This window comes from Ovis canadensis, chromosome 24 (assembly GCF_042477335.2).
Source record: "Ovis canadensis isolate MfBH-ARS-UI-01 breed Bighorn chromosome 24, ARS-UI_OviCan_v2, whole genome shotgun sequence".
Classification (NCBI taxonomy): domain Eukaryota; kingdom Metazoa; phylum Chordata; class Mammalia; order Artiodactyla; family Bovidae; genus Ovis; species Ovis canadensis.
In genome coordinates, this window is record NC_091268.1 from 35,075,044 (window position 1) to 35,089,749 (window position 14,706).

Below are 14,706 nucleotides of genomic sequence, written 5' to 3' on the forward strand. Positions count from 1 at the left end.
GGAGGGACTTCCCCGGTGGTGCAGTGGTTGAGACTCTGCACTCCCATTACAGGGGCATGGGTCCGATCCCTGGTCAGGGGACTGTGATCCCACAGGCAGCGAGGCAAGGCCAGAGAAGAGAAGATCAGTGAAAAGACAGAAGAATGAAAGGAAAGAGACAGGGGAGGTCTAGTTCTGGCAGCCCATAGATGAATGACTAGATGGAAGGAGAGACAGAGATACAGATATGACAGCTTGATGGAGGATGAATGAACAGAATGAACAAATTTGATTTTCAAAGTGTGTTTCCCACGTGGGTTTCCAAATCTAAGAACTTATGACTATAGTATGTTTTAAATCTCCAACTCTGCTATTACCAAAACTTCTAACCATATCTTGTAATAAAGACACTGATGTTCAGAAGAGCCTCCTGAGAAGGGAGCTGGCTTGCGGTCAGACCTGGTTCATTCAGGGGACTGTGTCCTAAAGTCCCTCAGCTGCCAGCTCCAGACAAGTCAATGGCCTGGTGATGGGGAGGGGCACAAACCACCCGCAGATGTGTTAAGAGCCCATTTCCCTCTCTTGCATCTGACTTGGAGAACCCAGTGACCCATTTAAACTCAAAATCCTTCCTCACTTGTGCTTCTGTTCACCTGCTCCCCTCCTGGCCACACATGCATGCAGAAGGCAATGGTGCAGTTTGAATGGCATGACGGGACAGTGAAGAATATTCATGTGGACTTGCCCTTCTTGTACGAGTACCAGGTCAGTGCTGGGTCCCATCAGTCAGAATGTGGAGTGTGGGGAGGGGGATGGCAGGAAGGTGTCGTGGAATGTGGAGGCACCAAGCCAGTGACAGAACCCCCTCCTGTAAACAGACTGCGCTCCACCCACAGGCCCTTCTGGAGCTTTCTCCTCCTCCTCTCCAGGCAGGAACCCGGACGCCTTAAACAAAAACCTCTAATCCTTTTGGTCAAGATTTACCTCCTCCCCATTTGAGGCAATGAAATACTCTGACTCTTCCCTTCCTAGGCTTGTGACAGACGAGTACAGGCTTATATCTCTCTCTCTCTTTAAACAAATGTTCATTTATCTATCTATTTTTGGCTATGCTGGGTCTTTGTTGCTGTGCACAGGCTCTCTCTAGTGCTCCCTAGTTGTATTGCTGGGTCTTCTCATTGCAATGGTTTCTCTTTTTGCAGAGCATGGGCACAGTCTTCAGTGGTTGTGGCTCACGGGCTCCCAGAGTCGGGGCTCAGTAGCTGTAGGACATGGGTTTAGTTGCCCTGTGGCATGTGGAATCTTTCTGCACCAGGTATCGAACTGGTGTTCCCTGCATTGGCAGGCAGATTCTTAACCTCTGGGCCACAAGGGAAGTCCTAGTACATGCTTTAGAGGGATTTTTGTACTGCCTGGATACCCATGGCCTTGACACACCATCCCCAGAAGCCAAGTGGGGTACACTCACTTCCCCCACATGCTCTGTGCAGTGCTGACTGTGTATGACCCATGAGTTTGCAGAAACAGCTCAGCAGAGCCATGCGGATGTATGAGAGACGGATCGAGTGGCTCTCCTTGGCCAGCAGAAGAATCTGGGGCACCGTCTGTGAAAAAAGGTAACTTCCTCCAGTAGTGTTCTTGTCCTTCATGGTGTCGTGTGTGACACAGCACTCATTCAACTTATGAATTTCCTGTTGGTAGCATCAGAATCCATCATTTAGATTAAGGATCAATATGGCTCAGCAGAACCCCTGGAGGGAAAAGTCACCACCATTAACTACAACCTCAAGAATAGCATCACTGTGTCACTCAGGAGTCTTTGTTAAAAAGCAAAAGAAACTAAGTGCAGATTGAAACAAATCAGGGAAGTCTGGTTAAGGTAACTATATTCTAAAGTAGATTTGGTAGCTGTCTTCAGGCCTGGCTTGATCCAGAGATTCATATATGTCAGGAATTTCTTTCCAACCCTCAGTTCCATTTTCCTCTTTCTTGACTTTGTTTTTAGGTAGGCTGCCCCCTCTAGGTAGCAAGATAGCCACCCAAAGTTCCCAACTTCCTCCCTTCCAGTTTAGCACTTCCAGGGTTTAGGGCATGGGTCCACTCGTGAGCCACTTGGGCCAAGAGGATTTGATGTTCTTATTGCCTGGGGTCTAACATCCACTTTAAAGCTTGGGCTGGGGTCAGCTCTACTCAACTCAAGTGGACCATTACAGACAAAGGTATTCCCCCCCACACCAGAAAAAAAGATCAAGATGCTGTTTTGAGCAGAGGTAATGGATGCTGAGTAGGAAAAAACTGTAGGTATCTATTATATCATTACCATTCCATACCTTACATAATGCATTACCACTTATTTTATATTAGAAGTTTGTAATACCATTCATCCGCTCTAATTTTTAACTCTCAAAGCAACCCCTTGAAAAGTCTTATTATCGTTTATATAGTTAAATATGCCAAGGAACAGGCTTCCAAGGTGGTGCAGTAGTAAAGAATCTGACTGCTAATGCAGGAGATGCAAGAGACTCAGGTTCAATCCCTGAGTCAGGAAGATCCCCTGGAGTAGGAAATGGCAGCCCATTCCAGTATTCTTGCATGGAGAGTTCCATGGACAGAGGAATCTGGCAGACTACAGTCCATGGGGCCGCAAAGAGTCAGACATGACTGAGCATACACACAAACGCATGGCAAGGATCAGAGAGGTGCTGTGCCTTGCCTAAGGCCCCACAGAAAGTGGGACTCGAATTAAGGTCTTCTGATGTTATATCAGGTGAGTTTTCTTTTGCTAATCCATAGCTGTCTCAAAATGAGAATGAGGGGAGGAGATAGGACTATAAGATCTAAAGAGAAGGCTCAACACGTTGCTGCTGCTGCTCAGTCGCTTCAGTCGTGTCCGACTCTGTTCGACCCCATAGACGGCAGCCCACCAGGCACCCCCGTCCCTGGGATTCTCCAGGCAAGAACACTGAAGTGGGTTGCCATTTCCTTCTCCAATGCATGAAAGTGAAAAGTGAAAGGGAAGTTGCTCAGTCGTGTCCGACTCTTAGCGACCCCATGGACTGCAGCCTACCAGGCTCCTCTGTCCATGGGATTCTCCAGGCAAGAACACTGGAGTGGGTTGCCATTTCCTTCTCCAATGCATGAAAGTGAAAAGTGAAAGCAAAGTCGCTCCGTCGTGTCCGACTCTCAGCGACCCCATGGACTGCAGCCCACCAGGCTCCTCTGTCCATGGGATTTTCCAGGCAAGGGTACTGGAGTAGGATGCCATTGCCTTTGCCATTGCAAGAGATCTTAAAACAGAGAGAGAAAATAAAAAGATACATCTCCCCAAAGGCCCCAGTTATACCTAATTCCCCATCTAACTTGCTTGGCTTGTTTGTGTTCCCTTCACAGACCCCAATCTACTGTCGTATCGAATGCTAGTGATTTAAAACAAGGAAACGTGTGAAATCATTATATGCAGTCCTGCCCTTAAACTGTCCACCATGAGGCTTTATTCCATGATAGACCTTCCTGCAGCAAAGGTTCCATGACCCTCAGGCTACTGCCTGTGTTGACCTCAAACCACGGAGAAGATTTGGCCAGGGGTGAATTTGGCGTGCAGAACTCCCCTGGAAAAAACGTTAAATAGTAAAATGGAACAGAATAAACATTATCTGAGAGATTCGGTTCTCCTCTTAAAGCTTGTGTTTCTTTTTAGGGTGGTTATACTGCTCGATATCTCCGTGACCAATTCCATGTACATTATTCATATCCAGCACTCCCTGCGCCGCCTGCTGGAGGAGCAGCTGTCCAACAAGGACTGCTTCAACATCATTGCGTACGCAGCAGCTTCTCCTGGTGGGGAGGTCGTGGGCACTAGGCCGCCATCGCCAGGCTGAGGCTTCTGGCAGGATGACAGATGTATGGGTAGCCGGCCTCCCAGGAGGGCTGTCCGTTTATCTCATTTGAACCATCTTGTTTGGGGCATTGAATAATTAAATGGTTGTAGGACGGTCCCCCTGGGCTGAAGGTGATAAGCAGCCCCAAAACACACTGTTTGATCAGCCAGGATAAAGTAACTCAGCCCGTTGCCCCATTTGGCTCCCAAGCTGATAAACACAAAAGAGAAAAAGAAGGGTCCCCAGGCTTGGCTCCTACCTCAGTTCTAACAAGCCATGATATTTTAAATATTCAGAATTCCAATTATAAATTTTAATTGTACATAGATCTATCAATATTATTATATATAGTTATATGTCATATAGATTATATACAGCTATATAGAATTAAATTATACCTTTATATATAAAACTACATGGTTCCATTATGTATAAAACTATGTGTTTAAGTTATATATAAGTAAGTGTGCGTGCTGCATGCTAAGTAGCTGCAGTTGTGTCTGACTCTTTGAGACCCTATGGACCCCCATGGACTGTAACCTACCAGGCTTCTCTGTCCATGGGCTTCTCCAGGCAAGAATACTGGAATGGATCACCATTTCCTTCTCTAAGGGCTCTTCCTGATCCAGGAATCGAACCCATGTCTCTTATGTCTCCTGCATTGGCAGTTGGGTTATTTTTAACCACTGGAACACCTGGGAAGCACTTATATAAGTATGTATAATATAAATTAATACTATATAGCTATATATTTAAATTATGTATTTTATACATAATTATGTATATAATTTTAACTATAAGTAAATTTAACTTAAAGGATAAATATTTAATATGTAGTTTTACTACATATGTTTAAATTATATATGACTATATAATAGTATAAGTATTTAAGTTATAGGTCTATCTACATAGTTACTTATATTTTTATCTATAAAGTATATATAATTTAAATATATGTAGTTATATATATATATATATTTACACAACTTCACATCATATAGGGAGTATTCTAAACCTACTAAGTCAGCAGTTTAATATTATATATTAAACTGTACCAGAGCCTAATCATTCCCTAATAAATTCTACAGAAAAATGCTTAGAGAAGCATTTTGGACAAGATTTTCATTCACTCATCCCATTCATTCATTTAACAAACTTTTATTGAAAGGCTGCCATGTACTGTAGGTATGCTAGGCATTAGGGATATAGAAGTTAACATACATGATACCTGTCCTTAAGGAACTTATCACCTAGTAGTAGGAAGCAGAAATGTTAAAATATAAATGCTATTAAATGTTTTCTGAAGGAATAAGTAGAAGGCAGGATATGGGACCGCAAGTCCCATATCGACTCAAAGGCAGAGTCAGTTCATTCACCTGGGAAGAGTGAGGTCAGGAAATCTTAGCTGAGTCTTGACAAAGGGCAGGTGTTTCCCGGCACACAGAAGAGACGGGGAATGTGGAGAAGGGGCCTTCTGGTGCAGGGAGCAGCGTGAGCAGAGCACAGAGGTGTGATGTGTGACACAACCTTGGGGGACCTGCAGTGTGAGTAGCTGAGTGTGAACAAAGGGTGAGAGAGAGAACCGGATGGCCCAGAAATGAAAGGAAACACCAGCTGATGGAGGCTTTAAACAGGAGCTTTTATACTGGAGGACATACAGATATTGAAGGATTTTAAGCAAGATAATAATCTTGAGACACTTGAGTTACAAGGTGAAGAACAGGCTGAAGGGATGCGATACTGGAGGGGAGATCTGAGCCAAGGCAGTGGGAATGAAGACAGGGGGCCTGTGAGGGGTGCCCAGGGTTACATATGCAGAATGCAGCCACTGCTTGGCTGTAGGGGACGAGGGAATGGTGAAGGGGTGTGCCAGGTGGAGCAGAGTTTGGAAGATAAACACAGTCTGAGATCCTTAAGAGTTTGGAGAGTCTCCTGGTTGGAGCTCTAGCCATCAGCATAAGTGGAAGACATGGGAGGGCATGTGTTGCACCTGTGGAGACGCAATGGAGGAGAGATGCCAACCAAGGTCAGAATTGGGGACAAGCTGCGATTTAGATGGCAGAGAAAGGGAACCACCTAAGAAACAAGAGGAGCAGTCCAAGAGGCAGGAGGAAAACCTGGAGAGAAAGCTGTTTTCCCCTTTCCCGAGGGAAAGGAGGATCTTGGAAAGAAACAGAGTTAGGGCCTGCAGAAGCAAAGTAGGAAGGAGAAGCAGGAATTCTCTGAATCTGGCAATAGAGCTCCCTGACTGGAAAACAATGAGACATAATGGTTTTGCAGTTCAGTTTGGCAAACATTTAAAAGATTGATAGTACCCAATGCTGATGATAATTTGGTGAAAAGGGCGCTCCTGGAAAGTATTGGTGGAAATGTAATTTGGTACAGCTCTTGTATTACACTTTTTTAAATTGGAAGTATAGTTGATTTGGTGCTTCCCTGGTAGCTCAGCTGGTAAAGAGTCTGCCTGCAATGCAGGAGACACGTTCGATTCCTGGCTCAGGAAGATCCCCTGGAGAAGGGATAGGCTACCCACTCCAGTATTCTTGGGCTTCCCTGGTGGCTCAGGCAGTAAAGAATCTGCTTGCAATGCAGGAGACCTGGGTTCAATCCCTGGATTGGAAAGTTCCCCTGAAAGAAGGCATAGCAACCCACTCCAGTATTCTTGCCTGGAGAATCCCATGGACAGAGGAGGCTGGCAGGCTCTAGTCTATAGGGTGGCAAAAAATCAGATACAACTGACCACACAAGCACATAGTTGATCTGCGATGTAATGTGAATTGCAGGTGTACAGCAAAGTGATTTAGTTACATACTATATAAGTGAAGTCGCTCAGTCGTGCCCGACTCTTTGCAACCCCATGGATAGTAGCCTGCACCAAGCTCCTCCATCCATGGGATTTTCAAGGCAAGAGTACTGGAGTGGGTTGCCATTTCCTTCTCCAGGGAATCTTCCCAACCCAGGGATCAAACCCAGGTCTCTCACATTGTAGACAGATGCTTTACCGTCTGAGTCACCAGGGAAGTCATATACTATATACATAGTTTTTCAGATTCATTTCCCTTATAAGTTATTGCAAAATATTGAGTATAGTTCCCTGTGCTAAACAGTAGGTCAACAAGACAGTAGGTCTTGTTGGTTATTTGTTTTGTATATAATAATGTGTATATGTTAATCCCAAGTGCCTAATATTTTGTGCATCATCTTCACACAGGGGCCATGCTAATCTTCTCTGTATGGTTCCAATTTTAGTATATGTGCTACTGAAATAAGCCCTGAGTCAGTATGGTCTATGTTCCTTCAATTAAACCTTTATGAAATATCCAAAGGAAATATTAAGATGACTGTGCAGAGATTACCTTGAAGGGATTTTCAATGCAGCATTCTGATAATTGACAAACCTGGAAAAAAACAAGAGGGAATTGGTAAAATAAACCTGACTGTAGAATTCTATGCAACTATTCAAAAGAATGTGGGAGAGTTATGTGAGTACATTTAGAAAACTTCCTCAATAAGTCCAAATGAAAGGAAATAAATAGTATAGGTTATGTAATTCCATTTCTTTTATCTTGCCGGAAATTTTTTTAAAATTATTGTGTAAAGTGAAAAAATAACCATGTTAAGCTGACGCCCACCCTCTTTCTAAGTACCCCCAGGTTTCCAAACTCTCTTCACAAACTTGCAATTACTATGCATTAGGCTGTAACACTGATTTATGGAAGAAAACAAGGTCACCAGGGTGGGAAGAAAGGCTATAATTCCACTTCTATCAATATATCTTTATCTAACAGGTTTTAATCCGAAAAGAATATAAAACAAAGAGTTAACAGAAATTTGGAGGGAGGGATAACATTGAAGGAATTTTCACTCTCTGTATATTGTTAGAATTTTTATTCAACTATAATAGAGGATTTATTATCCAACTATAATAGAGATTTCCATGGGATTAGGAAAGGAGGTCATCATTAATATTTGCCAGAGAACTGCCCGGGGTGGAAGCTTGACTGCAGAGGCTTGAGAAGCAGATAGTGAGGAAGTGGTAGAAACATTGTTTTTCCAGGGAGCCTGTCTGTGAAGAGGAAGAGGAAAGAGAGAGGAGGAGCGGCAGAGTGGACCCTGGTGGAATGATAGTTAAGAGAGGCAGAGGGGACGAGGGAAGTAGACCCGGGAGTGGGCCTGGGAGGGAGGTCGCCACGGGGCAGCGTCTCAGACAGGTTGGCGGTGGTCAAGTAAAGGACCCAGGTGGAGGAATTGCTCTCAAACCAGAGAGGGGACAGCTTTTCCTTGATAAAGGAGATAAATCTTCTTCTCAAAGATTTTAATTCTGTCTCATAGAGAGAATGAGCTGATGCATATGAAAAAGAGAAACTGTAATACAGGTGGAGAGTGAAAGCTTTGAGGATGAATCGTGCTCTTTGCGACCCCCATGGACTGTAGCCTACCAGGCTCCTTCGTCCATGGGATTTTCCAAGCAAAGTTATGGGAGTGGGTTGCCATTTCCTTCTCCAGGGGATCTTCCCAACCCAGGGATCAAACCTGGGTCTCCCGCATTGCAGGCAGACGCTTTACCATCTGAGATACCTGAGAAGCCCTGAATCCATGCTAGGGGAGCCAAAAAGAGAGCAGCGACTCCTTCCCTGGAGGTGGGGAAGTTCACACAGGGGAGGAAGTACCTTCCTCAGGGAAGAGGTCTGGCCAAACCGGTCCTGGCAGGTCGGACAGAGGGCCCCTGCTCTGCTCCCACCATGAATATGCTGGGACGTGTCCTGACCAGCAAGGAGCTCGCAGGTGACATCCTAACATTTGGGGGATGTAACCAGAATTTTGGGCTCCCCTGGTGGCACAGCTGGTAAAGAATCCTCCTACAATGCGGACGACCTGGGTTCGATCCCTGAGTTGGGAAGATCCCCTGGAGAAAGGAATGGCAACCCACCCCAGTGTTCTGGCCTAAAGAATTCCATGGACTGTATAGTCCATGGGGTTGCAAAGAGTTGGACACAACTGAGCGACTTTCACTTTCAACCAGAATTTTGCCCCCTTAAAATCCTGGGAAGCCCAGTGAGCTGGGGCACATATCTCTCCACTAAGAACAAGCCCTCTTTCCCTCTCTCCAAGGTTCGGAAGCACCATCGAAAGCTGGAGGCCTGAGATGGTTGCTGCCAGCCACAGCAATTTACAAAGCGCCTGGCGGTAGGTGACCTGCTGGTCTGACAGCAGCTTCCCTGGTGCTACTTTCTCTGGCCCCCTTTCTCCCCCAGCAAGTAGCTCTCTCTAGAACCTTTGCCCTCCGACAAATGGCACAGATGCGAATCAGGAAACATCCCCCTTCCATCCCTCACCCTCCCCTCTGGGGCCTGGCAGCCCCCTGCCTCAGCACGGCCTCCCTGCCTCCCAGGTGGGTCCTGGACCTGCAGTGTCAGGGCAGCAGGAACATCCTCAGCGCCCTGCGGAAGGCTGTGGAAGTGGACTTCAAGGACAAAGAAGAACAGCAGTCACAGGGCATCTACCTCTTCACAGGGGGCATCCCTGACCAAGACATGGTGGGTGAGCCTCGTCTCGGCCTCCCTTATCCTCCAGGACCCCCACATCTTCCCCTGCGTGGACACCTAGCAACCAGTTTCTCCAGCATGATTTTCCCATCTAGACTTTATCACCTGGAGATGTTGTTCAAATGCAGAGGTGGTCAGACCTGGCTCCCAGGGGCCTGAGAGTCTGCATTTCTAATGAGCTCCCAGGGGATTAGAGGCTGCCGGTCTAAGATCTCAGCCCCAGCTCCCTGCCAAGATCTATTAAGATAGTAAGAGAAATGGTGACCCAGGCTCTTCCATCTTTCCCTCCTCAGTGCCATGTACTAGACCTGGTACACAGTAGGCCCACAAGAAAGAGACTGGGCTGAACTGACCACGACCAGCAGCTTGAAAAGCCCTCAGCCCTGGGCCCCTCCTCCCTCTCTGCCCACAGGCCATGCTCAGCGCCTACATGGCCGAGGCCTGCGGGGGCTGTGACTTTCATCTGAACGTGTGTCTGTTCTATGTGAGTGAGTCACAGACGGACACCATGCCCCCTGCCTGCTATGCCAGCCACACAGACACAGCCGCCGCCTACAGGGAGGTCACCCGGGCTGCTGGTGGGCGCTTCCACTGGTTTGGAGACACAGGTGAGGGAGTGGTGCTGGTCCCTCCACCTCTTTCTTTGCAGACAGTAGTCTTGGTACCGACATAGCTCCCTATGCCATAAACATAGGGATAGTTTAGGGGTGGGGAAGGAGGCTTAAAAGGGAGGGGATAATTGCATAATTATCTCTGACTCATGTTGTACAGTAGAAAATAACACAACATTGTAAAGCAATTATGCTCCAATTTAAAATTTTTAAAAATACATTTATTAAGTAAATTATGGTTTAGGTGATATGCAGACAAGGCAAAATTGTGACGTGATTCAGGAAGGATTGAAGCTTGGGACACAAGAGTGCCATTCTGATCTCTCTGGTTTACAAATGAAGAAATGACTCCCAGGGACATGAGTGGTATAGCTGGGGCTGGAACTCATGAAAAGTGCCAGGCACATACATTTAAGTTATTATTGGTGATTATTATTGATAATAGCAAGCATTTATAAAATAGTTATTATATGCTAAACTCGGTTTTAAGTGTTTTAAACATGTGATTCATTCCTCACAATAACCCTATGAAATGGGTTATGATTATTACCCCATTTTGCAGCTAGTGAAGCTGAGACACAGAACCCAGAGCACAGAGATAGTAAGTAAGGAACCAGGAGCTGAACCCAGAGTTTGTCTTCTTAGGCATCACACTCTAGTCCCACTCAAATGAGTCACATTCGAGATGCTGCTGCTGCTGCTGCTGCTAAGTCGCTTCAGTCGTGTCCAACTCTGTGCGACCCCATAGACGGCAGCCCATCAGGCTCCCTTGTCCCTGGGATTCTCCAGGCAAGAACACTGGAGTGGGTTGCCGTTTCCTTCTCCAATGCATGAAAGTGAAAAGTGAAAGTGAAGTTGCTCAGATGAGTCTGACTCTTAGCAACCCCATGGACTGCAGTCCACCAGGCTCCTCCATCCATGGGATTTTCCAGGCAAGAGTACTGGAGTGGGTTGCCACTGCCTTCTCCTATTTGAGATATTACTCACTGCAGACATTAGCTACTTTAAGTAACCTCAAGGTGGATCTTATTCACTGGAGGAGCAGGACCTTTCCCTGACCTACTCTTCTGTGGGTGAGAGCTCATGGCTGGGTGCCAGGGTGCTGGGTCCCAAGGCTGGCTCCACTCTTGGTACCCTCACTGTACCTGCCCATCTCCTTTACCACCAGATAGTGTGGGGTGGGGCTGGTCAGCTCAGCCCATTAAGACCCCAGCCTGCCCCCTGGGCTGAGGTCACCTCCACGCGGCCCTTGTGTTTACAGATATGGACACTTGCCAGAATCTGTACCCCTCCCCCACACTCATGATGTGCTTTGTTTCCAGGTATTTACGAAAGTGATGATATCAACGCCATCACGTCTGAGATGGAAAAGGCTCTCAACTACTCCCAAAAGGTATGCCTTATGCATGGGGCAATCACTGACTACACTGGCTTCTGTTAGAGTCCTGGGGCTGTCATTAAAGGACCACAAAAGAGGTGGCTTAAAATGACAGATATTTATTCCCTCACAGTTCCAGAGGCTGGAGACTAAAATCAAGATGTCTAAAGAGCCATGACCTGCCCCCCGCCCAAAGGCTCTGAGTAGAATCTCTTTACCTTTTCATAGCTTTGGTGGTAACTGCTCTTAAAGAAATGAAATTTCACTGGATGCTTGTTCAAAATGGCAAGGAAGACACTGTTCAAGATGACTGCAATCAGGGAGAGAGGTTGAACTCAACTCTGATTATACAGCAAAGATAGCTGGGGATTTATAGCCAGTGAGCAGAGTGAGAGGGTTAGTGGAATGAAAGTTACTAAGATGAAGTTGATTAGATGTCGAGGGTAGAGAGATTCTTGCTAACAGTATTCTTTGCTAAAACTGGGTTCAATAGTTCAGTTCAGTTCAGTTCAGTCACTCAGTTGTGTCCAACTCTGTGACCCCATGAATCACAGCCCGCCAGGCCTCCCTGTCTCCATCACCAACTCCCAGAGTTTACTCAAACTCATGTCCATTGGGTCAGTGATGCCATCCAATCATCTCATCTTCTGTCGTCCCCTTCTCCTCTTACCTTCAATCTTTCCTAGCATCAGGGTCTTTTCCAATGAGTCAGCTCTTCTCATCAGGTAGCCAAAGTATTGGAGTTTCAGCTTCAACATCAGTCCTTCCAATGAATACTCAGGACTGATTTTCTTTCAGATGGACTAGTTGGATCTCCTTGCAGTCCAAGGGCCTCTCAAGAGTCTTCTCCAACACCACAGTTCAAAAGCATCAATTCTTGGGCACTCAGCTTTCTTTATAGTCCATCTCTCACATCCATACATGACCACTGGAAAAACCATAGCCTTGACTAGACAGACCTTTGTTGGCAAAGTAATATCTCTGCTTTTTAATATGCTGTCTAGGTTGGTCATAACTTTTCTTCCAAGGAGCAACGTCTTTTAATTTCACGGGTGCAGTCACCATCTGCAGTGATTTTGGAGCAGTCAAAACCCAGTCAAGAAGAGGGCTCAGAGGAACATGACCAGAGTTTGGTCAAGTAGGGCATCCTTATCACCAGCACTCCTTGGCATTCCTTGGCTTGTGGCAGCCTCACTCTAATCTCTGCCTCCATCTCCACATGGCTCTCCTCCCTCTGTGTGTGTGTCTGTGTCTCTTTTCTTCTAAGGACATCAGTCATATTGGATTAAGGGCCCACCCTTCCAGTACAGCCTCATTAACTTACATCTTAATTACATCTACAAAGGCCATGTTTCCAAGTGAGGTCATGTTGACGGGTACCAGGAGTTTGGACTATGTCTTTTGGGGGACACAACTCCCCCTACGTCAGCTTTCCACCTTTTTGCTGATCCATAGACACCAAAGGCTTCCAATGAAACATGAGGGTTTCCTCTAAGTCACTGGTTTGGGGTCTATGTGCTCTGCATCCTGGCCTGTACACCCTTGAACAGGTCAAACTCATCCCCAAATTTGTCTTTGCACCTGCTATGTCCTCTGCCAGCTGTGCCCCTCCCAGCTCATCCATATCATTCAGGGTTCACTAAAGTGTCACCGCCTCAGAGAAGGAGTTGAGCAGCTCAAGGTGAGGTGAGAGAGGGACCAGACCGCATCAGAAGCAATGAGAATGGAAACAAAGGAACAAACCTGAGATCATGTTTTTAAGGAAGAATTGTCCAAACTTATGGCTGATTGAATGCACGGGGTGAGAAAGAAGAAGAAATACTGGGGTGACTTGCTGGGGACCTGGTAGACAGTGGTGCCATAGACCCAGAGAGAGAAATCAGGACAGAGTTCAGAGAGGCTAGAACAAAGGTGAGTCTGTGGGACTTGTGAGATAATAAGTGGGGGCATCCTGCTGGCAGGTGGGTAAAGATGAGGGCCAGACATAGAGCTGTGGGGCAGTTGAAGCCAGGAGATGGACAGAGCATGTAGGCGACTCACATTTCAAGTACCACCACTGCCAGAACTGCCTGTCTCCCCAACTACATTGTGAGCTCCTGGGAGGGTGGGGCCATGGATTGGCAGACCTGTGGCTCCCCGAAATGTGTCTGAGCTTTCCACCCTGAAAGGGCCCCTCTTTGGTGTTTTGAAAAAAACTGCTTCTCAGGTGCCCGTTAGTCCTGCTCCCTCATTTGATAAACTCGTCCCCAAGGTGTTAATGGGCAATACTGGTTTAATCCACCCTCCTATGGTGTTATTTACATTCAAGTGGTGTTTTCTAGTGCTTTGATTGAGAATAATTATTGAAGAATCTTTCAGGCAGCTGAGAACTAGGTAGGCAAAGGAGCCAAATATTACACCACCATTCTGTGGGCCCCCAGGGTTGGCCGTGGGCACAGGGTCCACATAGGGAGTGAAACTGGCTTTGGGACAAGGTCCACCTGAGAATGAATGGAAGATCCATTGTATACTCGTAGTAGCCTCGGGCAGGTCCTTTAAGTTCGTAAGATTTACTTCCTCACCTGTAAAATGGGATAAGATGGCACTTACGCTGCCTGTGTAGTCACACGCCTTGTGGACAAGAGGGTTTGAGACCCCCAGGCACGAACTAGCCCACTAACTAGCCTGATGCATCCCAGGACCTCTGTGCTTATTATTAGTAGGTTTGACCACAGAACTCTCAGCTCCCAGCAGCACTTTAGGGGTAGAAAGAAAAATCCAGGGGCCCCAGTGGCCTCAGCCACTGCTCTGTGTGTGTGTGTGTGTGTGTGTGTGTGTATGTGAGCGCGCGCGCGCGCACACTCCCTGTGCGGAGGCACCGGGCTGACTCCCAATCCCCGCTGCAGTGTGCCTTACTCGTGTCCTCCCTGAAGAACCAGTCTGGAAAAGAACAGCAAAGTGCGGCCCTCCTGAAAGAGAAGCCGAATGTGCTCAAGCCGGGAAGCCAGCCCAGGAAGTTCTGTCCCTCCAAGCCCGCAGCACCCTCCGTGGCCAGAATGGTTTGACTCCCCGCCCACCACCCACCCCCCCTAATAACACACAGAGGATTTTCTTTCCATCTTGTCTCTTGGTCTTTCCTAGATAGTGAAGTGGCCTAGGCCAGGTCCCCAGGTCCCAGGGGCAGTGAAGGCGGGGGTAGTGTCCTCAGTGGTCAGTGGCCCAGCCTCCAAGGGGGAGGAGACCCCCGGGGCCTGCTTCTCAGCTCTGACCACCCCGTCCACTCCAGCTTTGGCTCTGCCTGGTTGTCCTTGTGGTACTAAGGGTTCTGTAGAACT

General features: G+C 47.0%; 1 protein-coding gene and 1 non-coding gene across 3 annotated transcripts in view; one reads left to right on the forward strand and one right to left on the reverse strand.

The window, feature by feature from the left end:
- Positions 1-14,706, forward strand: part of VWA3A (von Willebrand factor A domain containing 3A) — a 54,837-nt gene that overhangs the window by 27,201 nt on the left and 12,930 nt on the right. For both annotated transcript variants that reach the window (XM_069569451.1, XM_069569452.1), the window contains exons 17-24: positions 664-744; positions 1,501-1,595; positions 3,677-3,796; positions 8,970-9,044; positions 9,250-9,394; positions 9,816-10,011; positions 11,337-11,407; positions 14,278-14,430. In XM_069569451.1, coding sequence (XP_069425552.1) covers positions 664-744; positions 1,501-1,595; positions 3,677-3,796; positions 8,970-9,044; positions 9,250-9,394; positions 9,816-10,011; positions 11,337-11,407; positions 14,278-14,430 — 936 coding nt within the window. The remainder of the gene's footprint in view (positions 1-663; positions 745-1,500; positions 1,596-3,676; positions 3,797-8,969; positions 9,045-9,249; positions 9,395-9,815; positions 10,012-11,336; positions 11,408-14,277; positions 14,431-14,706) is intronic.
- Positions 7,023-7,130, reverse strand: LOC138429812 (U6 spliceosomal RNA). Its single transcript, XR_011252902.1, has one exon. It is a non-coding gene; the product is annotated as a U6 spliceosomal RNA (small nuclear RNA).